This window comes from Athene cunicularia (genome assembly GCF_003259725.1).
Source record: "Athene cunicularia isolate RWA chromosome 4 unlocalized genomic scaffold, athCun1 chr4_part1, whole genome shotgun sequence".
In the NCBI taxonomy this organism is placed as follows: domain Eukaryota; kingdom Metazoa; phylum Chordata; class Aves; order Strigiformes; family Strigidae; genus Athene; species Athene cunicularia.
The window spans coordinates 29,872,288-29,900,238 of NW_020799098.1; the positions used below are offsets into that span (position 1 = coordinate 29,872,288).

Here is a 27,951-nt window from a genome sequence, read left to right on the forward strand (position 1 = left end):
AATTTAATAGCATGAAACAGAGCTGTACAGAAATGTATTAAGCTTCTATACAAGTTACTCTAAGACCTGTTAAATTTAAAGAGTGTGGAGCACCCTCTCCAATTGCTTATTTTCTAGAAGATTACCTATTAAAGTGCAAGAGAAAAGCCTAAGAACCCTACAGGGAATGCACTGGCACTTGTCTGGAAGAGTTGCATTCCAGTATTTTTGCTACAATAATATATTCAGTCAGTGTGACGTGGTTTGTTGGTTTTGGAAGACAAGTGTTGGCATATCATTGCTTTACACTGTGGAGTCAGCACTCCTTGCAAGAGTGTCCAGAAGGAAGGAGGGTTACAGAACTGTGAAACAAAGTGCTAAAATAAGCAGAAAAGTCCCAGATGTCTTAAGTACAGGGCAGATCCTGCTGCCACTACCTGTGTCATACCCATTTTGTGAAAGATGACTTTCAGTCTTCTAGATCTGTCATTTTTGTGCCCACAAATACTGGTATCACTGACTGAACAGCAAGTCCCTATTAATATGGGAAAAAAATTATGCCAGGGAATAATGGTAAGAATTTAAGATTATTATTGTCATGTTGGGTAGAGGGAAGTGTGATGATTTCAGTTAGACCAAGCAGGCAAAGCATGCCTTTCCTGCCCAGGACTAGCACAGTGTCTGCTGGTTCATTCAAACCAAACCATGGAAATGTTATTGCAGTTTTACACAGTGTGACACAATTTAATGTGATGTAATTTTACTCCAAAGAAAATTAATGCAGTAAATTAGGCTGGATGGATGCAATTCTATAATCTTTAGTTTTAGTATGACACAGGCTGTAGCATTTGTCAATAGGGATACATAGAGCTTCTTGTGTAAACTAAGAGTTGGACTTTTTTTCCTGCTGTGACAAACAATATTATCTGTTTTAGTGTACAGTCAGCTGTGGATAAATTTTTAGGCTTTTACTTCTAAGTGGAAAACAGCCACACTAACAGTTAGGGGAGACCTTTTTTTTTTTTTTTTTTTTTATATGTCAGCATATCTTTTCTTTAAACTGTCCATGTTGCTATTGAAACTCAGAAGTTCTCAGATGGGTTTTTTTGTTTCAAACAAATGAACTTTCCTCCCTCTCAAGCTACCTTTTGATAATATTTTGAGTATTTTCCAATATTCATTCTTTTCAGTGTAAGGAGTAATTCTTTTTGATATCAAGGGTGGATAGATTTATCAAAGATTTGAAGTTGCATTTGCCTTAGGCATGCATGCTAGACTGGTTATTTAGGCTCATTGAACCTAAACCAAAGATGGAACAAGCTGGAAACATTCACTCCATGCTTTTGTGTAAAATTTTTGGGAATTCTGTTCTGAGATCCTGGCAGCAATATTCTGGGACCAAAATTTCTGGTATATTTTGGTACTTCTTGGAAACTGAAATAGCAAATACAAAAATCTTGTGAAAGCTTCTTAGACATTTTATTTTAAAACAGATGTTGAAAAGAACATTCCCAATTTTAGCCAAATGATTCATCTCCTTAGAGTGGGTATCAGCATTGGTACTCTTACTTGCTCACCTGCTTTTGTTTCCATAGCAGACCCCCCACGTTTCCTGTTGTCGGTATATACACGCAGCTTCTGTAGCTGTCATTCAGGTCTCTTTAGTTTTGCCCCCCTGCTCATTTGTTTGAACTCCTCCTTTTATTTCCTATAGAGTTCTCTCAAATCTGACTACTTGCATCAGCTGGCTTTCTTAATTCCCAGTAGCACAGGAAGCATTTGGTCATTTCAGCACCACCAAGCAATGATTTATTTACCACTGGGCAATATACTGAAATACTGAAGTGAAATAATGCAAGAAGTAATGGCAACAATTTTTACTTTTTGATGTGATAATGTACCAATATCACAAATACCGAACTGTTTTGTAATTGGGTCCTTTTTGCTGCCCAATATCACTTTCATTTTGCTATACTTACCTAGAGAAAAGATAGCATTAAATAATCCCTGCATTGCTCTCAGAAAAGGGGGAAAACAAAGATACAAACAAATACTAGATCAGTGCACTGAAAATCTTACGAGAGAGAGTTGGGATCTCTGGGTTTAAAAGGACACAACTAAAAACCAATATACACTTGGAATATTTCCTTGTCAGTGAAGAACCTTTTGCATTTCAGTAACAAACTGTGTTGAGTTGACCTCGGCCAGCTGCCCACCCATCTGCTGTCTCATTCCCACCCTCCTCAGCAGAACAGGGGGACAAAATAAGGTGGAAAAAAACCTTTGTGGGAGAGGAGATCCCTTATGGTAAGGGAGATCCCTTACCAATTACTGTCACAGGCAGTGCAGTCTTGTCTTGGGAGAGATTAATTTAATTTATTGCCAATTAAAAATAGTTGGGTGGTAAGAAGGAAAGAAAAGCTAAACCACCTTCCTCCCAACCCTTTCTTCCTAGACTCATCCAATACACAAACAGACATCCAATAAATATTTCAAAACTCTCAAGATTTTGGTTGTTTGTCACAAATTTATCTTGCTTCTTATTTACACAGAAAGCATCCTGAGGGCCCAGTTCTTCAGAAGCATCCTGCTTGGTGTTACACATCACATTCTGCAAGATGTGACCTGAGTCTGTAACGGTGGTGCCTGTGGCTGAGCTGATGCTAGGTTTGACTGAGGTCTCTGAGCTCTAGCAGGAGAACCTGTTCCTCCAGAGAAGCTGTGATCTGAGTTTGTTGTGTTGCTGGAAATGCCAGGTAGGGCATAAGTGTCCATGGACATACCACAACAGTCTTTGTTCTCATCTCCTTTCATCTCCCTTCAGGGCATGATACTTGAATGGGTTTTCTTTCAATTATCTGCCCTTTTTCCCACTCTAGGCACTTTCTCACTGAGAGAAAGTGAGCCTATTTAAGTGTCACTGATACTGACAGTTGACATATTTACCTTCAGCTATCTCGTTGGGAAAGATGCTGTTCTAAGGTTGTTGTGGAGAAGTATGAGAAATACAGCATTGATAAGAGGATTGTCACAACTTCTTATTGCTGATACAGCAGCAGTTCCAAAAAATGCTTCTCAAACTTACAAAAAGACTTAATGCGTATCTAAAAAAACATGCAAACCATAAATTAGAGCATTAGAAAGACTTTCTAATCCATACTTCTTTTCACATAGAGAGAGAAAAAATTAAGGTTTCCAGTTGACTGAAAATATCTGCCAGGGTAAAAACTTTATTGAGTGTACCAAAATGCAAAAAGCGAAGACAAACATGTACTGCTGTTGCTATGGTGTACTTTCACAGTTATGTTTCTTTCACTCTACATATATTTTCTGTCTGTCACACTGGAGGTGGTGATGGGTTGCACAACCAGCCATACCTGAAAAGGGGTATCTAAACTGCTTTAAAATGTCACTGGCTTGATAGATGTGTGGTGTTCACAACAAACTTCATCCAGAAGATTTTTTTGTGAGAATTTATGATTAGAAAAAGCATCTGATAAGAATCTATTAAATGCTGATATAGATTCTATTAATAAATTCATATTAAAATAATAACTCATTTTACAATTAGTTTTTTTTTTTTTTAATGAGGCTTTTACATCTAATATATATTTCTTTTTGTAAGAATAACTTCTGCAAAAGATGCATTTTCCAATTTGAAAAATAAACACAGTAAAGGTACTAATCTGTTGCTTCACTTTGCTGGGAGATAGAGCAATTTAAGTGGCGAAAAAGCATGACACTGAATAATAAGCAGAGCACATTCACCTTTTCTAGGAACTGGAGTTGTAGGCTTCTACAATTAGCAAAAGATGAATAAGTATATAAAATTCGGCATGCATTTCCTTGAGATGAAAAAAGACCTAGCAGGAAGACCTCACAGTTTTGGGGAAAGGTAGAAGAAGCTTTTAAAATTATTTCTTGTTTATTTGTTATTTAATTCAACAGAAACACTTATGCCAAATTGGCATTTTTCATGTTCCAAAAAATGCCCCCTACTTAGATGGAGAAACAAGACAGAATTTCTAACAGAGCTGGTATTGCTTTTAAGTCATCCTTTGATATTTAAATAGATATTAATTAGTTTTAAGCTGTGTAAAGGGTCTCTTGCCCTATTAACTGATTTATTTAATTCTGCTGGCTCGTGCTGATGACTTTATTTTCAGGTTAGATCAAGTTGTGAAGAGAAGTAAAAGTTCTTTGAATTTTGAAGCTTTCTTTAATGTGTTGTAAAAACCTGAAAACTGACTGTGTATGTGATTCTGAGTGGGTGTATATTTATGTATTTTTAAGCACATGTTTATTTTACATTGGGTATTACATATCACCACTGGTAAAAGGCTTGGGAACTTTGCTGCTAAGGGGCATTTCTATCTGTCAAATGGACAGATATTAATGTACTTTCTGGAAAAGTTCTGTATTTTGTTCATGGAAGTGTCATGGAATTGAAAGAAAAATTATTCCATGGTACTCAGTGTGGGTCATTTCATGAAGAGGGTAAACTAGAGAGCCATGATATGCACAAATAAGAGCTTTAATACAATTAATGCTCTCAAGTCCTTTTAAGTGATTTTTCTTACTTCCTTTGAGACTTCTGAGTTTATTATAGATTTACAGAACTGTTTTTTCATAAACACCCATGTGATTTCTTTCACTACATGTGGCGCTTTATTAAATAAACACAACAAACATTGAAAGTCCTGTTGATGTTGTATTTGATAGAAGACTGTCATATCTTCACACAGCAAATTATTTCCTTCCCTCATCCCTTCCTGTCTCTTGAGGTTTGCACACCTCGTATTTTATATCCTTAGGATAACTAGAAGCAATTAGGGAAACTATTGTCCCTCACCACTGCATTTTCTGCTTTCTCTCTTTTTATATGTGAGAGAGAAAAATTAGAAGGTTACAAACTCTTTAGGGATGGAACTATTGATTATCACTAAGTAATATTAATCTTGTCTGGACAATGTAGCTTTTTGCATATAGATTTCTTGCAGGCAAAGAGTGCCAAGTCTCTGTGAAATCCCACTTCTTAATTTCCAGATGACAAGTACAAGAGGGATAAAGAACAAACCCTTTTGTGCTGTTTGCTAATACCTAAACAACGATAGAACAGTATGAGAGAGGTAGATTGTCAATCACGTGACAGCAAGCAAAACCACCTGGATTCTGTATCAGGATGAAGATACTGGGCTGCCAGTAATCATCGACCACAGTTTCAGGGTCAAATTGTCATAGTAGAAGAGGCTGAAAAACTGCCTGGAACAAGCTGGACAATGTTTGCGTTGCTTGTATAGTTAGTTGGAAAACAAGTTCTTTCATGTACAGCAAAGGCAGCTTAGACCAGTTGCCAGCTAAAATCACTGCATGCAGCTGGCATGGCTCTCAGCTGAGTTTCCTCCCTGTGTTAGCAGGATTAAGACTGCCAGTGAAGTGCTCCCTCTGTCACTTCTCTCTATACAGAAAAAAAAAAAAAAAAAAAAAAAAAACCCAAACAGCCGTCCAGCAAACCATTGGCTCATCTGACTAACTTCACCAGAGACAGCATCTCGTGCTCTGCCAGAGCACCCAGTCAGACAAACCTCCACTTTTTTTTTTTTTTTAAATCTTTTTCACAGAAATCTTTGCTATTGTTTGTTTTCCCTCAATGGTGATCTTGGGCATTGAACAACCTCATTGGAAGGTCTTGTGAAGTCACTGTCCTGTCTCATTTAAATTCCCTTTAAAGAACTGCTGTCCTCATGATGCCATTGAGAAACTTGTAATTATTAGGAAATCTGGAGTAACTGAATTTTTTGTACTAGGGGCCGCAAAAATCTCTGTTAAACGCCACCACCTTGAACTCACAGGACCTGGATCTGGGGACTTTGGACCTGTGATCACTTCTTATTTCAGGTAGCAGCAGCTTCACCCCTGTGCAAGAGGCAATTTCCTTGTCTGACTTTGTGCCAGCAGCTGCTCTCTCTCCTGCCTTTACTGGCAGCCTTTGCCTCCTGTGTCTTCCATGCTGCCACCATGTGAATGGGCTGGCGAGCGGGATGGGCTGGAGCAGCTGCAGCCATAGATGTTGAAAGGAGGGAGCGGGGCTGGAAAGCAAGGACAAAAAAAAGCTGGCCTTCTCCCGCTGCATTTCGTGTGGGGGTAGTTCCTGTCACTCTGAGAGGCCGGAGGAGCTGAATGGTTACTTAAGCAGTTTCTGTTCATATATTTGTTCCCCATCTTCCCCAGGATGTTGCTGCAAGCCACAGGTTAGACCATCGTGGTCTGTGTTAACAGCTTTGCATCACTGACCAGCTTAGACTCAATGATTATTTTTGTGTTCTTACAGGCAGCAAAATGTATTTTACTTCTGTCAAATGCTTCACTTCAGGCAAGCCTTGGATGAAATTAAGAGATTAGACAGGGATCCCCCTCTTAATTATTGAATGTGTGCCCTCAGAAGCTTCTGCTTTTTGCCACTGATGACCTGTGGTGGTTGAGATAAAAACACAAAGCTTGTCAAAAGGAATCTGCTGTGACATCAGGATGGATGCTCTTGTGTTTGCTGCCTGCTGGTGCGTGGCACTGCTGACTCAAAGACTTTCTACCTATACAGCATGTTGGTTTTATGCTTCTCTAATTACCCAATGATGAGGTCACTTGGTTCGTTAAAGATTTATGTTTATATAGTGCCTTTCTTCAGATAGCTTCCAAGGCAGCGGGAAAATTAATTTCTGCACGAGCAAGTACCTGAAAGCAAATTGTGATTTCTCCATAGTTACAAGAAACTCCCTTTCCCCTCTATTCTTGGATATGCACTAGGGTTAGGCATCATTACTCTGTGATGATTGTGCTGTCTGTGCACTTTGTGATATGACATTCCTCAAGGAGTTGCTCAGGCTTTTCTATTCCCTTTTTCCTTTTCTTTCAAGTTCTTTTGACAGGTTTTTTTACTTTTATTCTTGTAGAGCAGGATCCTACTTCACAAGCAACTTTACAGCCTCGTTTAAGTCAGCCTGTAGCATAGAATTCAGTTTAGATCAAATAAAGGGAATGGAAGCTGGTCACATAATATTGCAAATAATTTTTCTAGCTGTGTTTGGAAATGGTGTGGGTATGTAGTCAGGAATGACACTTGTAACAGTAGAACAGTGTTTTTAATTGCACTTTAAATGGCCAGAAAATAACTGGAGGATTTTTACCATTGTAAAAGAATCTTGCAGCAGTTGATGACCTGCCTTATTATTTAAGATACCGCAAGGGAAGCAGTAACATTTTTTTCTAGGCATGAGAGGTTATAATTGGCACAATAAACAGAGAAGCAAAAACACAGATCTTGGGAGTGAAATGAAGAAACATTAATATTTCACATTTTTCTCTTATAGAGTGTATTAGAACTAATTCTAATTGAAGATGTTTGCGGTCCTTCAGAAAGAACATGATGCATTGTTTTAAAAGGAAAAAAAAAGCCTACCTCTTCTGAAGGCAGTGTTACATATAAACTGTGCAGAAGAGGAGCCTAAGCCCAGGGAGAGCTTGGGTTCTCATTTATTCCTTGCCAATTTACACTTAAATTCTGACAGTGTAAGTATAACTAAGCACTACAATAAAGTATACTTTGATTTACACTTGAGCAAGCTCCCTATGGCTAGGACAGGTTGGGGTTAGCCAAGCACATTTGGAGAGCTGGATCAGATAATCTGATAGAGAAGTTCTCTCTAACACCCTACAACCTAGGGAAGACTACAGTTTTATTTTGATTTAGTTGCTGTGCAACATCAGTGAAGGTAAAACCACAGCATGTACTGGCTATGCTGCAGCACTGCAGTGTGTTAGTGCATTGCAAAAATACAACCATTTTCCCACTGCAATGGCATCTAGCTCCCCTAACCCCAAGTGCTTTCTCTCTTTTCCGTATCTCATCAGCAGTAATAACGCACAGGTTAAAGAGTCTCATTTACCCATCTGTATGTCCCCCAGTGTCTTTAGATGCAGCTTTGCTGCTCGTCTGTGCAAGTATAATTAACCCTCAGTGCCCCTGGATGTGCTGGAGGGAGGTGAAGGAGTGCAGAGTTGAGGAGGGCACACAGCTGCCGTGTGTGTGCGTGCGCAGGGGGGGATGGTTGCCTTGCAAAATCTACCTTTTTCATATTAAGACCTGGCAGGGTTTTCTGAGAAGACTATTCCTGCCTTTCAGTTTGAGAGATCAAAGCTTCCTTCTTACTCAGTCTTTTGCATGCAGTTGAATTTTGTCTACACAACCTTGACTGGAGAGATGACTTTTTAATGGTGTCAGCCTGACCCAGGAAAATGACAGTGTCAACAGCAATTGTTCTGCAGGTCTGTCGAGGTTAATCCAATTTTATCCTATTTATTCATGTCATTGTTTGGCTTGTAATAAATAGGGTTGTACTTTAAAAAAATAGGAACGTTTTCCTATTTTTGTTTCCTATACATGGAAACTACTTTCCTGGTTTCTCTTGTTTTTTCACAGAATCACAGACTGGCTGAAGTTGGAAGGCTGCTCTGGAGGTCACCTGGTCCAACCCTTCTGCTCAGCAGAACCACCTAGAGCAAGTTGCCCAGGACTGTGTCCAGATGGGTTTTGAATATCTCCAAGGATGGAGACTCCACAACCTCCCTGAGCAACCCGTGCCTGTGCTCGATCACCCTCAGAATAAAAATGTATTTCCTGATGTTCAAAGGGAACCTCCCGTGTTTCAGTTTGTGCCCATTGCCCCTTGTCCTGTCAGTTGGTGTTACTGAGAAGAGCCTGGGTTTTTCTTCTTTACACCTTTTACATCTTTCTAGCTTGTTACATGCACTTGCAGGTATTATTCAGAAGTATGGGCTTGTGGAATAGTGATAACAGTCAGCTCAGATATTTTTCAGGGTTTTTGATATTTTTTTTTTCCCCTCTTAATTTCCCTACTTGAGGTTGCACTCTGCAAGAGGCTGCCTTGCAAGGCATGGCTGAAAATAACTGTGTAAGGAGATCTGGGAGAAGTCTCCACTCCTACCTCTACCACTGTTGAAAACTGGGAGCTGAACATTTTTACTGGTTGTTTTTCCCTCAGGCACCTAGCACCTAAATGGTATTTTCTGACATCCTAGAGTTCCAGGTCATGATACATGTCAATGATAATAGATGAAGTTATCAAAGCTTTTCTTATCCCAAGATTCATGTGCTCCTTTTTGAGATATAATTCACTAACCATCCTGGGCTGCATCAAAAGAAGTGTGACCAGCAGGTCAAGGGAGGTGATTCTCCCTCTCTACTCTGCTCTTGTGAGACCCCACCTGCAGCACTGTGTCCAGCTCTGGGGGCCCCAACATAAGAATAGCACAGAACTGTGAAGGTGGGTCCAGAGAAGGGCCTTGAAGATGATCAGGGAGCTGTAGAACCTTACTTACAAGAACAGGCTGAGAGAGTTGGGGTTGTTCAGCCTGGAGAAGAGAAGGCTCCAGGGAGACCTTACAGTGGCTTTCCAGTACCTAAAGCGGGCTACAGGAGAGATGGGGAGGGACTCTTGATCAGGGAATGTACTAATAGGGTGAGGGGTAACGGTTTTAAATTGAAAGAGGATAGATTTAGATGAGATATGAGGAAGAAATTCTTCACTGTGAGGGTGGTGAGACACTGGCACAGGTTGCCCAGAGAAGCTGTGGCTGCCCCCTCCCTGGCAGTGCTCAAGGCCAGGTTGGACGGGGCTTTGAGCAACCTGGTCTAGTGGAAGGTGTCCCTGCCCATGGCAGGGGGTTTGGAACTAGATGGTCTTTAGGATCCCTTCCAACCCAAACCATTTTCTGATTCTATGACTTTTATATTTTCTGTTTATTTGTAGTGCTTTTAATTACTAGTTCTGAATGTTTTGCTTCTTATTTAGCTCTCAAGAAATCATATAAGGAATTTAATTTTGGCTGAGGAGTGAGCACACACTTTGCCCAGCATATTTGGGTATTATTTTCTGCATGTGGAGCAAGACTGTGATTTCACTCACCGTATCTGGATGGATAGGAGAGGTGCACATATTATTATGGTGGTAGCCCCTTTTGAAATAAAATTGTCTCTGCTACTATTCTTAAGCATTTCATAAAAAACTATGTAACTTGTAGAAACCTAGGAGAGGGTACGTCAGATCATATCTGTTAGCATATTATTTTTCTCTTAATGAGTCCTGGTAATTGCAGTGAGGGGATTCATTCCCCTTGGACAGTCCAAACCTCTGACTTTGGGAAGAAGACAGTGTTAGATAAACTTAATCTGCCATTCCATGGCTTTGTGTGTGTACGTGTATATACAAAGATGCATGCATATGCATGCATGTTTGGGGATTGTGTTCCCTGCAGGACCCAGCCCTGAAGGGGCTAGGGAGTCAAACTCAAGTTTGGCACCATGATAAAGTGTTAATACGATCTAATATGATCTCCAGAGATCATTTATTTTCTTAGCTTTGAGCAGTTGTGGATGTGATGCATTGTCAGAGAGGATAATCCAAAGCAATGAAATTGTATGATGTGCAACACAAAACCATGTCAGTCTCTAGTACAGAGAAATGACTGTAGTAGTGGCCACCAAAGAAATGCCTGAGGGTTCTTTTGGTTTTATTTTTCATTTAAAAACTAAACCTTGGTATCAAAATGTACTATGGCTTGTGAGTAAGACAGTTTGTGTAGTAATAACTTGTTTCCTAAAGTTTAAGTCACAATGCCAAAAGTGATTTTCTGAATTGTACTACTTATCAGGGCTAATAATTCATTGCAAGCTCTTGTCAGGTAAGTAGTCTGGAAAAAAAAAAAAAAAATCTTTATACTGATACTCTATATATCTTTATATGGGGACCAAATACTTTAAATTATAGGTGTTGCTAAATTAAATTTGAGAATCCCATTTTTAAAATGTGCTAACAGTGTTTCTGGTACAGAATGATCTACCATGGTCTAAAGAAACCATGCAATTCATAGAAGGGTCATGTTCTTGCTCATGATACAAAACACTGAGTCACAGCTTTCAGTATTTTAACTAAAAGATATCTTTACACTCTATTGATTTTTTCAGGAGTTGTTGACATTGGCTTTCTCTGTCTGATCTGAAACACTTTTTTTCCCCGCCCTTTAAATCAGAGGCTTTCTTTGCATATGGGAAAAAAAAAAAAAGTATTCTCTGAGTAATGTTGGTTATATTTACCTGTGAAATACTGTACATAGTATTTTCCTTTTGGAGGTTTACTCAGCTATTCTGAGAAGTTGAAACATGCTCTTAGGATAACAGGTACTTAATAGACAGGGAAAAAAGATATAGCAGGGTCTTTTAGTGGACAAATATTTGATGTTTTGCCATGCTTAATTGCTTGCTAGTCTTGTGTTGAGTGGTGAAATAACAACCATGTGGACTGTATACAAGAGCAACTATTGTCTGAGAAGCTGAAAATAGACCAGTTGATCAATTTACCACTGGTAACTCTAGCATCAGGGTAGGTATTTTCAGGGACTTGCTTTTTTAATGGCCTTTTTATGTTCTTAAGTTTTGTACTATTATTATGTCTTGAGATAAGTATAGATTGTGGAAAGGTAAAATGCAGAGTATGGAGCTCTGTGTCTTCCAGCAAAATCTTGAGAAACTGAAGCAACTTTTTTATTTCCTGATTTCCATTCTGGTCAGATTTTCATGGATTCTGGGCCTGGCAACATTGCTTCTGTCTGCTACTTAATTACTGTGGGATACAGTAAATTTTTCTAAGGGCATGCAGAGTATGCATCTGCTTAGCTTCCTATGCTGGAAGCACTTATTTCTAATACTGTGTTCAATTTTATGGCAGTGTTGGAAAAGGACAGTATAGAATAGTTTACTGAAATAATCTTTCAAGGTCCAAATCTTCCATGTCTACAGGAGTTTCCCCTTCATTGAAATGTTTCCCTGTCCACCTGTTTTATCTTCTTCACCTGAGAAGAAAAAGAATGTTGTTACATAGAAGGAAGAACTTTTCTGTTTGCTTATTACTGCTAGGGTGTCTCCTTGTATGCTTGAGCTTAGTAGTCAATACTGACTCTGCTTTAAGTTTCTTTTTCTTGCACCTTGAACAATGGAAGCCTGTATTATACCCAGGGGTTCAAAGTCCTTTTGATTCTGATTTTCAAGAACAATAAGCTAATTCAGAGGTAGATCCATTGTTCACATGCTTCAAAACCTCAACTAGCGTAATGAAAATTGACCCTCTGTAATGGCAGCCACTGGTAGATTTAGTGCTCCCCATGGGATGCACACAAGGTGATAGACCTGAAGTCTCTGTTACAGAAGGCTCTTTACGGCCGATGCATTGAACCTCTGGTGTCTGCTGTGCCACAGCCATTAGCATGAGGCAGTCAAGTGCAGGAAGGGCAGGGAAACATGTGAAAGTAGTAGACATGTCCCACTGAGAGATGTTTTCTGCTCTGCCAGTTAACACCACATTTGCAGGGTAGGGACTGTCAGAGAGGCTGTGCTTGAAATGGCTTTTGTTTGCATGCTGCATTTACTGATACGAACTAACAGACAACTTTGCACTGATAATTGATTACTGGGAGTGCTTTTTGGTGAAAAAGTGAATACATTCCTGCTGTTTTGCTAGAACAACATTGACCCGATATCCTGTTGCAGGCCACAAACTTTTGATGCTTACGCCATTGCACATGTTATTTTCAGTACTGGATCTTGTGCCCATAAGCAAGAGGGTAGTGCTAAGTCTGTGTGTGAAAATTAGATTTCAGTTTGGTGTGTGTATATGAGATTTTTAACATCTGGAGTTCCCAGTTACACGCCAGTACTAGTAGTTCGAGACCTTCAAAGTTTGTCAGGGGCATTAGGAATACCTTTTTTTTTTTTTTTTTTTTTTTTTTTTTTTTTTTTGCTTTCTCATCTTTCATTCACACCTTGAAGATATCCTGAATGTTGTGAGTGGTGCAGAGTCAACTGAGTGCTAATTTCTGGTTTCTCAGTTTAAACAGATTTTGCCTTCTTCCAGGTGCCTTTGCTAGGATCAGCACTGATCTAGATTATCTGTCCTGACAGCCTGAGAGTGCCCACCAACACTTAGCCCATGAACTTCAGCAGTAGCTGAATATTGGGGCTAATAACTCCAGAATTTAATGCCTGCAAGCTGTTATGTTTGATTGCCAGTGGTCCAACAATGCACTTATCCTTGTCTAGTTGAATGGAGCATGATTTAGCCAATTGCTAATTGCATTGTTCTGACAAAATACTCTTATTTGTATCTGCCTGAGGATGTAAGAATGAATAAATATAGCAAATACTATTTAATAACTGTGAGAGTGTGGGAATGGGGTAGATGCTACAAAATCCCTGTCTGATACTTTTAGTTATATACAAAGTGAAGCATAACAGTCCCTAAGAAGAGTCAAAAAGTTTTGAGGAAATTTTAATGTCACACTTCTGTCAGAAATTGTAGTTTCAAGTTTTTCAATGTAAACTGAAAAACTAGTGAAACCAGGAATAAAAAAAAAAAAAGTCTGTTAAAAAAGTAGTTCATTTGCTCTGTGCAATTTTACAAGTTGTTTTCACCTGTTTAAATTTTTCTGATTTTGCGGTGTATTCAAATCAAATAGTACAGTTTCAGTTTTTTGTAATAAGATAGGTTTTTTAATTAAAAAAAGCATGTCATGCTTTTTGTCAGAAAAACAGTTAAAACTCATTTTTACATACTGTAGTAGAAGGAAACCCAAAGTTATGATAAGTGCTCATTTTAATTTTTAGAAGTTGTTAGTTTTGCCTTTTGAGAGAGTCAAATACTTCATTTTTATTTCAGCCAAAACTACAGTAAAAACAGTGATATATTTTTCTTTAGATATAACTGATTTAGAACTGCAGAATGTGACTGTTTGGAAGGAAAAAAAAAGAAGGTGTTGCTATTTCACTAGTTAAAGAAAGACCATTTTGTATGAAAGTCTCAGAGGGAAATATGAAGCTAATGAAAATTTCTCCGGTTGCAACATCTTTTTTTTCTTCCTTTCTTCTCTATTTTTTTTTAGACTGCAAACATCTCAAATCATTTACAAGAGATGTGGCAGACAGGAATTGCTCAGCTTATAAGCACCCCTCAAATGAGGGAAACCAAAAAAAATACTCTTAGGCTAACCTAGAAAAGGTGAACTAAAATTCTTTCTTTTCCCCTCACACCTAGGCAGTCTGGGAGAAGAATGTTAACCACTGGTCCCTAGCAGTGTATCCTGATTTCTGATCACTTATATTAAAGAAAAATCCCCATTTCAGAGTGAGTGCAAGACTCTGTGAAAGTAGAGAATACCACATTCCATCTTAAAAAAAGGTAAGGCAATGTTTTGCTGCTGATCCTTTAACACTGTAAATGATGTTTTTGTTTAACGATACATTAAGTTGAAGGCAGAAGTGAAAATTTAGATAATAGTTGAATGCTAAAGTATTTATTTTAACCTGCATGTTCTAACTTAAAAATGGAAAAAAGGAGCTTTTTCATATTGAAGAATGTAATGCATGTGTTACTGTACTTAGAACTACTTTTTGTGTAGCTTTTGTGTATATTTTGGAAAAAACAGAAAACAAGTACTGTGCATAACAGCAAATACTTTCTTTAATTTCAACCATTGAAGCTATTCTTAGCTCTACGAAGATTTATGTCGTCTCTGGTCTACCAAGCAAGGCTCATTTTGCCAAGACAGATACACAGTGTGTTTGTAGAATGATGCCACTGGGAATTAGTGCTAAGTAATAGTCCACCATTTAGGCTTTTATCAGAACAGATCTGCACTGTTTTCCTTTCTGCCAGGTTTTGGATTGATTGGTTATTTTTAAAATATTGACAACTCTACTTCCTTAGATGCTTCAGTTCTGAAAAGTGTTGGAAGAAGGTGAAAACAGTTAAAACATGCTGTACTGTGCATGTCTCCTCTAAAAGTGGAATGACAGAAGCAGAGGATTTTTTCCATTCAGATTTTTTTCCCTCTTTGTTTTGTTTTGTTTTGTTTTGTTTTGTTTTGTTTTTTCCCCCTGGGAAGAACGTTGGAATTGTGAATAATAGGTAATAATTTCTTTCTAAAGCAACCATTCTGGAGTGTGGTCCCAGAGCAAATGTGTTCATCAGTGACTTCATTTGAAAATGCCCTACTCTACATTGCATTTCTATATAACTGGGTTCAGTGTCTATCTAATGTAGAAAAGCTGGGTTTGCTTTTGCACAAAACAATATGGTTCTGTTATTCAAAGTTATTTATGTGGTTTAGAGAATCTGTCCTGTGTAACCAATATCTCCCTGTAAATTAACAGACACTTAGTAAACTAAACGCCCTGCCTTACTTGTGACTGTCTTGCCAACATGTACATTTGACTGTTGTGAATGATCAGCAGATACCATTGACAGCTCCTCTGAAATGATGCTAAAATATATTGGCTTGTTAAGAAAAAAGGTTCTGTTTTCTCAAGACAGTCATAGTCATGAGGATATTTTTCTACCATAAAAACCTACTACACTTCAGCTGAAGGTACAACAGGTGTTTTGAAATACCAATTTGCGAGCTGTTGTCTGTTGCGTATTATGGTTAGAGTATGTTCTTATTTTTTCAAAGCAGGAAGATACAAAATGTGCCACCACCAATGGAAAATGCTCTGTAAACACAGGATGCTGCCTACCTGTTCACTCTAACCTCATATTTCCATGCCACTTTTGTGTAAGGATTACAGATTCTGAGCTATCTTCTGTTTCCTTTTAATAGACTTAATTTCTGCATGCAATATGGCAGTTCTCAAATAGCACATTTTATACTTTGTCAAGTAAAATACAATATCCATTGGCTTAAAATACAACTATTCAAAGAGCAGTCTGTGAGTGTGGTCGGTTACAATAGCATCTCCAGATTGGCTAATACAAATTTCATAAATGAAGTATGCAAGACATACATTTCTGTACAGAATTTGCATATAATTTTTCTTCCAAGAGAATTAAAGATAGGTTTTTTTCTGACAGTGTACCCAGTGTTCTTTCATAACCCACCCCCGTATCCTGTTGTTAGAATATTCTGCTTTTTCCTGCACAAAATAGGACCAAAACTTTAATGGAAATAGTTTGTACTGTGAATAGAGATTTTGCTTTTATCCATAAGATTCTCTTTGCTGTAAATAATGTGTAAATTTGTGTTAGTCAACTTCTGAACAGGTTTACTTAAGTCTAATGTTTGATTTTTTTCTAATACATACATTTTTTTTCCAGCTCATTCTACCAGTTCACATTTTCTAGATTAAAATGCTTACAAATTCAGACTCGTAGTTATTGGCGACCCTATCCTGCTTCTCTATAACCTTCAGTTTTCCTTTAAGGCACACTTTTTGTTTTCATTCTTCAAAAAATAGAAACATAGGAAAACCTTTGTTCTTTTATGTTCTGTGAAAGTTTCTGATTTCATTTGTATCATCCAAAGGTGGTTTTTCCTCTTGATTCCATTAATTTCTTACTCCCCTTCTTTTGCCTCTATTGTTCTTTTTGTTTACCCAATTCAGATTTCTTTCTTACAATAACTGATGACTATGGATACATTTGATTTTTAGTCACTTTAATGGAGGTATGAAATGAATCACTGTGCAATAACTAGCTATGCAAATAATGTATTTATTTAAAATGAAGATATTTAAAATGAAAAATTTAAATGAAGAGGTTGTCCTGCCAAGAAGACAGAGACCTTGGTTTAGTCAACATTATGTTGTAACATTTGTTCATGATTAATTTTCTAGATTGCTAAGCTCTTTTGGTGTTACACTTGCAATGAATTTTAGTGATAATTAGAATAAACCTCAATGGGAAAAGTCCCTTGATTTGTGAACCTTCTACATATTATTAATGAGAATGAATTGTTTGTCTTCTCAAATTTAATATAACAAAACCAGCCAGGAAGTCTTTCACTGTAAATGGACTCTGATTTCATGCTTTTCTGCAACTCTGCCATAGCTTGCTTTCATGCAGAACAATGTCATGTCCTCACTCTAGCCCAGTGCAGGAGTGACCCCATGCACCAGAGAAAGCTGCTCATTTAATCCATGGTTTTCTCACCTGGTGCCTCTCACTGTGCAGTGCTGGGACTTGGGGTGGTGAGCTGCAGACTTCAGCTGGGTAGCTCCATGCTTGCACCATGTGGAAAACTACTCTAAAAAACTTACCTGTGCTTGCTGTAGCCACATCTGTCCCCAATGCATGTCCTACTTAGAAAGAACCAACTTCTTTGTCTTCTCCATGACTTGAAGAACAACCAAGAAGATGACCTGAGAGTTGCAGCAATCTGAAATGTTGTTCACAGTTCCATGGGAAGCATTTTCTGATATGCAATTAACTAATTAGTTCAGAATATTACACTGTCTGCAGAACCACACACAACTTTGCAGCGGGAGTTGAAAATTTGGGTGGTTAAATCCATCTGCTGATCATTGTAGGGCAGTAATTACAGTAAAAATTATAAAGATTTTGATGATCTGAAAACTGTGCTGTAAATATCAAGTACTTGCTTCATATATCATTTGGGAAATCTCCTGGTTGTGTGTATTTCTCTTTGTGGCCAACAGAAAGGGAACTGGAGTCCACCAGCTTCTTAATCTAGGTACTTAGTCCTACTCTAAGAGTTGTGGGATCTGCGCCTAGTGTTTACCAGGTTGACAACCTGTAAGCTTTTAGAAGTTGAGAAGTTTGGGGTTTTTAATTATTATTGGCAGGGAAGTGGAAGGGCAGTAGGTAGGTCTGTTATAATGTGGAAGCTACACCTGGCAATTTTGGGATCTCCAAGAGAGCCTGGAGGGAGTGAAGTGAATAGCACAAGCTCCTCTACTGACTTGTCCTCTGAGAGGTAATACTGTCATATTGAAGAACAGAGTTATTCTTTATCAGCTTGCTTTGAAATAATGGTAGAACAACTATAAATAAAACAACAAATGAGCAAAACAAGTTACCATGTCATATTTTTTATGTTCCATAAATTTCTCAAGATATCACTTAATGAGTTAACTTTTGCATCTGCTCTGTTTACCCAGGAAGCTACCCAGCATGCAAAACCTTGTTTTGATAAATTTGCAAGTTTTTTTCTGCTTTTACTTCCCTCAGATAAGATGGATGGTATACTGTGTTAAAATCAGAGCAGTATTTATGTTGAGCCTCTAGATGCTTATATATTTTTGAATCTTTGTGCTTAATATAGAGTAAGAGTTTTAGAAGAATAGTTTCTAAGGCAGAACTAGTTTTTGTGAAATGATTTGATTGCGATAGTATTGCTTGGTTTGAATTAAATCTGTTTCTGTATTTTATAATTCCAAGTTATAATTGGAATTGAGGGGTTTGTTCCTAGTTAGATTCAGTAGTTCCAAGCAGAGATTCCATGCTCACTAGAACTATTTTGGAGCAGCTTGTGTCTCAAAATGAGGCCCAAACTGTGAAGCTTGTCTGGTTCTTGAGTTTTTTCCAATGTGTTCAAAATTTCTTGTGTCAAGTCAATTTTTCACAAGGCCAGGAGTCATGTTTGCGAAATTTAGATCAGTTTCTGCTTAGATTTTTACTTTTGTGGCCCTGCTGATGATAGGATCTTATGCAATTAATCCAGGTTTAGTTAATCTGTAGGTTACGTTCTTTTAATTTCTTCTATGCTAAATTCAGAGAGCATATCAATGAAGAGTACTGTAGGCAAAATTACCTGAGGGCAAAAGATGATTTATGCTTCTCTAGTACTTTTAGAACTGGATCAACTAAAGAATTCCCTATAGTTATTTTCTGTATGGCTGCCCCTACATATGAGTTTTAAAGTTCAAATTTTGATCTTAAGAGTACTCAGGAATTCAGCTTTGGAGGTTTGGAACAGGCAAAAACTGGCACAAATCCTGATTTTACCTTGCTAAGGTGGTATTTGTGATATTCCTGCCTTAAGCATCCAGCAGTGTCTAAATAATCTTAGAAGCCCTAATTCAGGGAATGAGAATCACATGCTTAATTTTAATATGATTTAGTGCTTCCTGGAGCTGGAAGCTCACTATAGCCCAGGGCTTTAGTGGCTGACTAGGGTGGAGAAAGGTAAAGCTCTTCAGGAAGTTCTAAAAGGAAGAGACACCCATGTAGATATCAGAGCTAATTATGATATGGCATATCAAGTTCAGTACTAGCAATGGACTGACTATCTGCTCTGTATTCAGAGACTTAAATTTCCTTGTGGCCTTCTTCCCCTCCATCTGAATGAATGTCTCAGCTGAAATGCAGCTCAGAGAGTTACACAGCTTTTAAAAAGCTGCCTATGTGTGCTTTTGTGCTTTGTTACTTTTACTTAATGCTTCACTGCACTCCTTGATCTTCTTCAAGATCTACGATGTCCTGGACTGGCAGTAGACAGATGTGTCTTCAAGACAAGGTCTTTCTTCATCTTTATCATTAAGTAGAAAGGGGAGCTGAACTCTCCTGTCATGGTTGGGTAATGTTTCCCACTGCAGGGTCCTGCTGAGGTTGCTAATTTTTGTTGATACAAATCAGGATAAAACAATGTCATATAGAGCTGGTTTGTATCTTACTCTTTTTCCATATTGCATATGTTATCATCTAAAAGTAAGACCTCTTCCCCAAAAAAGAATGGTTCTGGAGATGAAGAAAGAGTATGAACGATATATAACCCATAGGCAAGTTTCACTAGAAAAATTCTTCAAGGCCTTTAAAACTGTTATTTTAATCTGACTATATATTTTACAGAAGGACAAATGCTGTAATTTTTAATGGCTGTCATCATTTTAGATGTGGAAGATATAATGTGCAATTATAATACTCCTATGTAACAGGCAGTAAAAGTATCTTTTATTGAGCATGTTAATGAAGGTGTTTACTCCTTGGTGAAACTTCAAGTGTGGAAAAAATGTAACTAGATAATTTAATTTCAAGAAAATAATTTTCTGTAAAAAGATTTCCTTGTTCTACAGATTCAGGTAGCTAACACAGTGCTTTATGCTATAATACTATTTAACACTATTAAACTTAAATAAATATTAAACTTTAATATAGTGTTAATGTATGCCACTATTTGCTTATTGTGCTAAATAGAAATACTGCAAATATTATTTAAAGTATTTATTGTATAAATATATAATACTATTAATTGTTTCCATTACTGATCAGTGGAAGGAATACGGGCAGTAAGATGGAAAACGTGTTCTACACAATGTGACTTTCTTATTACAGGGCTCTGCAATTCCTTGGACATGTGACTTACTGGTGTTGCTGTATTTTGTTAAGGATCACAGCTATAATTTTCACATATTAAAGATTTCATAATGTAATGACTGTTTCAGCCTCACAACACTGCTACTGAATTGTTTCAAAGCAGCCTAAAATGTAAGACATTTTACTGCATGAACAGTGATTTAAAAATAAGGAAAGCTTAACCTTGTGTTTGATTTCAAAATCTCAGTGGTTATATAAATGTGTTGTGCTGTACTTCTTGTTTCAGTAACATTTGAAAAAACAAAACAAAACAAAACAAAACACAACATGGCTGCAGCTGAAAGCGATACTAACCAAAATGTTCCCTCTGAGGTGCTGGGTACTGATGATTCAGGTACTGTAAAAATAAACTGTTTTTTTGGTTGTAAATTAAAGAGACAGAACACATTTTCAGTTTATTTACAGAGGAAGCCTCTTCATTCCTCATAAATTACTGCAAGGAATCTGCTTATGCTTATGTCTGAGAACTGTAGAGCTGACCAAGCTGGTCTTGCAGTTCCTTCTTACAGCAGATGGGTCTCCCAGTCTCTTTCTTATATTGTCTGAGCGTATTTGATCACCTGCGCTAGCAAGTTCTAAGTATTTGTATAGGATGTCTAAGTTACAGGATTTAGTGTTTTCCTCCTTGCTCCCCTTTCTTTTTTCCTTTCCCCCTATTATTTCAAGCTGTAGCAATGTTCAGCTTAATTCTAGTATTCTTTGAGCAAGAGTGGCCTAGAAACTACCTCTAAGAAGCAACACTGTATTCAGTTTATTTTGTCTTCCCTCTTTTAAGTGTAGGACTGTTAATTTCATGTTTCTGAGTAGCTTGTCAAGGTGAATGTTCTTGTACTTCATTTATGTGTCCAGTTATTTAATATACTTTATTGAGAAACTTTTACTGACACTGAATCTGAACTCCTTCTGGCAACATTTTGTCCTAGAAAACACTTAAAGACTCCTAAACAACCACACTCCTTTCATACTTCTACAGTCTCACAGCAAAAATCGAAGTTTAGTACTGAAAGATGAAACTGTCTTTAAGGATACAAAATATAATCTTTTCTATTTCCAAACTTCTGGGATTTCCTCTCTTAAACTATGAAAAGAAAGCTGCCATCAGGAAATCTCAAGTGATGGAAACATAGGAAGGAATTATGGAAAACTAGATCATAAATAAAACAGTTATTTTAGGTTCATTCCACCAACGGTGTTTATCACTGGTACAACAGAACAGCCCCAGGCTATTCACCTTTCTCAGGAGTGCTTGACTCTGTTGGAGGCAGCAGGCTGTTATAAACAGTAGAAATACTTTTTTTGGAAAGACTTCATTGTTAGTATTATAATAGATGTTTGAGCTAATGATGGAATGGGTGTGGGGATTTTTAGATGCCTGCACTAAATGCCAATTTCTCCTTATGATTTTAAGAAGCTTGGAAGAACTGTGCAATGGTAGCTCTCAAAGAGTTAAAATACTGCTGAAAATTGTCCTAGAAAAGTCATCATACAAGCTCATGAACTTCCAGTTCTTCTAATTACGTGACCCTGACTTCAGAAATCCCATAGTCCATGAGGCAGTGATTTTAATCTTTATTTAGGATTCACATGTAGCTAATCTTATTTACATCCCCTCTGCCTCCTTATTTTCCTCCGCCCCATCTTTTTCTTCTGTCAGCCCTTCATTCTTCATCAGTTTGCCTTAAAGGCCCAGGGGTGGATGAGTCAGTGATTCCAATCTCTATCTGCTTAGATACCAACCCCCTTTTAGGGACAGCAATATCATGCTTCAGCTCAGTAGGCAGTCATGCTTTTTGAGTGATTTTGACATCTAGAACTTTCTTTTATTAGATATCAGCTGCTGCACTTCTCTGTTTCAGAAAAGCGTGGTCTCTGGGGTAATTTTTTTTTTTTTAAAAAAAAAACCCTACCCCAAACAAGCCAGCTCTTGGCTGCACAAATATTACCAATCTGTTGAAGATTCAGTGGTTTAATCTTGTGTTAATCATTTTTCTTTTTTATCTACTCATGAGCTGTCCATTCATGTTTGGTCACCTGAACACTTATCTCCTTGCTTTCCAGCCTCCCACCAGCGCTCTCCTCCTCCACACTCCCAGGGAACACCTAACACCGGCACTGCCAGGCTGTCTGTCCTGGGTTTTGCTTTTGTGTGACTGGACAGTTTGGTGGGAAGCTAATAGTGTATCTCTCCCTTGCTAAACAAAGAGGAAACTGTAGGTATCTGCAATAAGAAAGGCTGAAAAGCCAAAATAGCTGGTGAGAGAGAGATCTGTGCTGTCACCATGGCAGAATGTGTGCTTGAGCAGGCACAAGATGCTTCTGAAGCACCATAAATGCCAGAGCTGCTCCTGCTGTGGAGCTGCAACCACACCCTCAGATTAGGGGTCTCTCACTTGGAGCGGGTAAGGAGGGAGGGAACTTTTTTCTTCCTCCTTAATTCTCTCTTCGTCTATAAAACCAGGAGAAAGCTGGAAGTGTAGGAAATGATGGTATTCTGTGTTCATTTTTTCTAATCAGCCAAATATTGAAAATGCTTCTGTCTCTTTAAAATGGTGTGGTATTTTGTGCTGTGACTACTACTGAACGTGAAGTTATTTGAGAGAACAGAATAACTTCATGTGTGTTGAGGTGTGAGGTGACCTCATTATTCCTAAATCTGTACAGTTTTGTAGCACTTATTCAGCTCTACTCTTTCAGCTGCTCGAGTGTTTTCTGCTCTGGTTGTGTAACAGAATTTTTTTTGAAATGTCAAAATCACAGCAACATAAGTTAGTTAGTTGAGCCAACCTGGTAGAAATTTAGCTGCTCATAGATAAGATAATGACGGAGCAAGATTAAACAGGGTTTCTGTCTTAATAGGATAACAAGCAACACTTGCCAGGGTTTAACTTGGTGCAGGGATGTTGATTAACACAAGAGATGCTTCTTTACAACTGGGAGTTCTGGTAAATATATTAAAAAATTATAATTTTTCTTTGCTGGCACAAAGCCAGGGCTTCAGAGAGGTGTTGTGTTGAAATCTCTGGTAAATTTGGTGTTCCCTGTCTGTCTTGAGAAGAGCATGTAGTGGGGAGCGCTGTTAGGGCCCTCTGCAATCAGTGCTTGCTCTGGGGCAGACGTGCACGTCCCTGGAGAGACACTGCTCTCTTCAACCCTCTGTGGTTTTGCTGCTGCTGAGGACTGTGATGTTGGGACTGTTTATCTGGAAATGGAGCACCTGTCCACTCACAAGGAAATGTAAAAATTATTTCTCAAAGTTCACTCAGTGGGCACCAGACAGCCTTGCTGGTCGTTACCAAGTAGCATTTGTTTGAAGAAGCAGATTAGAGGGGGATGACTCTATATGCCATTGCAAATACTATATATTGTCAAATTTATTGTGCTAACTTGACAGTTTTTCCGTTTGGACCTCCAGCATTTAAGGGACAAATGAAAGACAAGAGTCCAGCTATGCTGCTGGATAGCTCTCTATTGCCTCCTGAGTAGTTCCCATGGGGGGGCATGTTTTGTCTGAATAATGCTTCCCATTTCGTGTATCATTAACCACCCTTCAGAAACTTCCTGGCTTCCACTGAAGTGGTTTTTCCCTGGTTCATTATCTGCTACTCTCTTTTACCTGATTTCTCTTACTAGTTTCAGTATTCTCCACTGGCTGCATGTAGTTTGGAGCACCTGAATGAGCTGGTAATCTGTGGGGTTTTTAGCCACCAGGTAAGTTTTCTGACAAAGTCTGTTTCCTGAGTTAAAAGTCTAGTGCCTATGCCAAATCTATGGTTGTATTAATAGCCTACAGTATCTACAATTATATATGACAAGGTTTTAGCAATCCCACTGCCTCGATTTCCTGTCACATCCAAAACAGATCAAGATGAAATATGGAGTGAGCTAAGCTGGCGAGAGGAAGCAAAAATTTCAGTTTGGCATCAGTGGATAGCATCGCTGCCAGTTCAGTTATGTGAATTATTTAATTACTCTCTGCAGAAGAAAATCTAAAAGCAAAACACCCCATGTGCCTAAATTTTTTTTTAATTTTATGTGAGCTGGAGATGTTTGGGAAATAACTAGGACTATTTAAATGTCTACTGCATTACACTCTTCAACTATGAAAACTGACTTTCATATAAGTCAATTGAAAAAAACCTCTTATTTTTCTCTTTAAACTTTGACTGCACAAAGTTTAATTTTGTCACATCACCTTTTAATTCTCTTTCATTTAAAGTTTTGATGTGTAAGAAAAGCTTGTGTTTCAATTTTCATCCCTGCTTAAACAGGGAAAGGCTGTGGCACTGGTGACAGGTGGCTTAGGTGTGACTGAGATAAAGCTGATATTAGGAAGTTACAGGGAGAGTGGTTTCTACCCCTTCATTATAGGATTGTTCATCACTTGTCTTCATGCCTGTTGTCTGTTCCTCAGCTGCTGTTACAAAAAGGCCTTTGATAACCTTGTGGGATGATTAAACACTGCTAATTGTCCTCAGGCAACTGTTTCATGGTCATTCATGCATCTCCAACTTTGATGCTAGATGAGGTAGTCCCTCTGAGAGATACCTCTTGACACCTATGCTTTTCATGATTGTGATGTTCATCTGTTGGTCTCCAAGGTGTGTCTCAGTCATGGGGTCTGCAGTGATAAAACAGAAAATGACTTGAATAGCTGCAGAATATACCCAGGGGAGTGACCACAGCTGTGGTCCATAGAGTGTTTGCTTGGGTAGCTGTGCAGCCTTTCTGGTGGTCCTAAACCCTATTGTAAGGTCTCATGGTATGAATTAATCCTGGCTTGCTGGCTATTAGGAGGGATGCTAGATGTAGTGTAGTGCTGTGCCGGGGAAGTTTGAGGGGGCTGGGTGAAGTGATGTATTTGCTGCAGGCAATCTTGTCTGTCAGCTGCTGGAGTGGAGGAAACAGCTCTTTTACAAAATCACAGGATCACAGAATCATCAAGGTTGGAAAAGACCTTGAAGATCATCCAGTCCAACTATTAACCTAACACTGACAGTTCTCAACTACACCATATCTCTAGCCATGCATTTTGTCAGACCAGAGTAATTTCATGTTTCTATGCTGCCTTTTTTTTTTTTTTAGCTCTTTTTAATTAAAAATTAAATTGAGTGAAAGTCATTCTCTGGCTCCTGAGAATTTTTCATTTATGAAATAAAATGTGTCCCTAAAAGAAGTTGCTAAAGTCATAATTACATATACGTCTTGATATATCTACCAAAAAAATCAGTGTGAGACACCTCAGAGGAGGGAGCGACAGGAGGATATTACTCTCAAGATTTTATTTTATCTTCTCTCATTTTCAGTTTGATCCCATTTGCCCATGTTTGGGGAAATTATTGTGTATGTCTGTATTTCCAGTGCTTATCAAAATGAGGCCACTATACAGAATTGAAGAACTGGGATTCTTCAATGTTTCCCCAAATAAACTCTGTTTTTAATTGACTTAACAGAGGGAGATTTAAGAAATCAGGTGTTACTGAATGCACTATGTACAATAAATTAATTAAAATTTTCCTCCATTAAAGGCTTTATCTTGCTGACTTCAGAAGTCTCTGTGGTTTATATGCAATGGCTAAGGACCTGTGTTTAAACCAGATGATAACCATAAACTTCTTTGGTTTCACATGAAGAAAGTACAGTCTTTCCCTAGGTTTTGAGCTTTATGAGAAGCACTTTTGGTCTAAACACCTTTGTGATATGAAGGCCTAAGCTTAGACACTTGTTGCTGGTCTTTGGGTAAAACCTGTAAGATGGTTTTGAACAAACATCATACAAGAATTGAAAAGACAGCATTAAAACATGATTTTCTTGTAGAGGATTTTCCTGTGCTTAAGCTACCTGGTTCCGAGGAGACTTGAAATTTGGACCACCCATTTATATGCCAAACTACAGATCTGGGAGCCTAGCTTTACTGGGTATATTTTCCCTGAAATCCTGGTTGCAAAGATCCATTTGTGGAAGACTGGCACCTCTGCAAAAGGAGCTACTGGAGCCATGGGAAGCTTTATCCAGAGCACAGAGAAGTACTGTAGTAGGCTTTGGTTCAGCCTGTGTTGACTGAGAACTGCATAATGAAGTCCTTTTTAGGTTTTATATTCAAAACTTCATTGCTTTCTAAGAGGGATTTGCATCGCTGTTGCTTTTATGACAATAATATAGACTGCTTAATGTTGGTTTCCATTTCATGGTACTGTAGGATGCTTCAGAAAATACTTAAGTGTCTGGCACAGTTTTTCTTGAAGAATGCAGCCTTCAGATTTCCTGGTAGTTATTGACATTAATGTTGTTCTTGTAAAGGTGAAAACATGAATGATAATATAGTGACAGTATTTTTCTGACAAAAACAGTTGCTGTTATTCATAGCACCTATAAAGATTTGCCTAGTGTTCCAGGTATACCTTAATGCCCTTGTGGAAAAGGTAAGCTATTTTTGGCTTTGTAGCTGGGGAAGACTGAGCAAAATGCAGTTATATAAACTAATGTACCAAATAAATATCGCATGAAAGATCAGTCGGGAGGTCTGAGCTGTCAATCTGAAATCACCTCAGCTCTTGCTAGTTAAAACCTCCCTCAGCATTTTCCACAGGGAGAGTGCTAAATAAAAAGAGAGTGCTGAAATACATGCTTGATTTGTAAGGCTGTTCCTACAAGCTTCCTATCACATTACAATGTGTTCTTCAGAGTTCTCTTAAAAACAACAACAAAAAAAGCCAAACAAGCCCTTCTCTTTGGTGATTTCATGGCTTTTGTTTCTTCCTCAGAGAAGATCAAGTCTGAAGTTTCTCTGACTTCGTCTGAAATTGTAGGCATGATCAATTTGTTTAAGAAACCTTGTAAGTACTTGACTGATTCTGTAGATTATGGAGCACATGATGTCCTGTCTTTTGAAAGCTCACTGTTAAGTTTTTGTGGCTTAGTATGGAATACTTTCAGTGGGGAGCTGGCTGAGGGGATAATGTGCTGTGCTTATTGTTTTGAAGCAGGAGCTGCTGCTAATGTATGTGCTGCTTTTGTCCATTTTTATGGCAGTCGTAGTAAACAGTGTATGTGTGAAGCAGAGTCAAATCCAATCCAAAAATTTTAATCTGGGTTATGTTTCTGCAGGTAATTCCCTGTGGCATCACTGGGAGCTATCTGCACCACTGAGGGAAACTTGACTCCCTCAGTTTGTGTTATGTCAGATGCTGTGCTTTACCATACCTTTTGAAATGGTCCTTGTAATTGATGAAAGTTTAGAATTTAGGGATTTGAATTTTGAAGTAAATAGAAAAGTATGTGCTCATTTAGGATCATCTGGTTTATTTTTCAAATTTGTCAAAAAGTTTGCCATTTTAAAACCTTACTACTGTAGTTCTAATTTCAGTAGGTTTTCACTGATACTAATTTACATTATTTCATTTTTATTTCTGGCTTTGGATTTGCAGAGATTATCTGACAAATTAAAAATTTATTTGAGTTAAATGATGTGAATGGACTGAAGCAGTTAAGTTTGTACCTATGTGTAAATACCAAGCATGCTATCAAGCAGTGGTGCTGGATTCATGTGGTGTCCTTCTGTTCACCTCTTTGTTGGTGGGGTTTTGGGGGTTGGGGGGAGGATGGGTTAGTCAATGTGTTTATAATAAACAGGACTTGTTTTTAACATGAGATGATGGTTAACATTTTAACATGACAAAAGCTTTAGCCTGTTTTCAGGTTTCCTGATTATATGTCTATTCCAGTTGAGAAGTAAATAGCA

At 38.1% G+C, this 27,951-nt stretch overlaps 1 protein-coding gene across 11 annotated transcripts in view; it reads left to right on the top strand.

Moving 5' to 3' along the window:
* Positions 1–27,951, top strand: part of KIAA1211 (KIAA1211 ortholog) — a 134,898-nt gene that overhangs the window by 44,365 nt on the left and 62,582 nt on the right. For 8 of the 11 annotated variants that reach the window (XM_026846858.1, XM_026846861.1, XM_026846862.1 and 5 more), the window contains exons 2-3: positions 14,139–14,282; positions 26,975–27,046. In XM_026846858.1, the coding sequence (XP_026702659.1) occupies positions 27,022–27,046 (25 nt within the window). In that variant the 5' untranslated portion in view covers positions 14,139–14,282; positions 26,975–27,021. Of the gene's footprint in view, positions 1–14,138; positions 14,283–23,902; positions 23,922–26,974; positions 27,047–27,951 lie in introns of those variants that run through there. The other 3 variants (XM_026846860.1, XM_026846859.1, XM_026846866.1) reach the window with 3 other exon arrangements.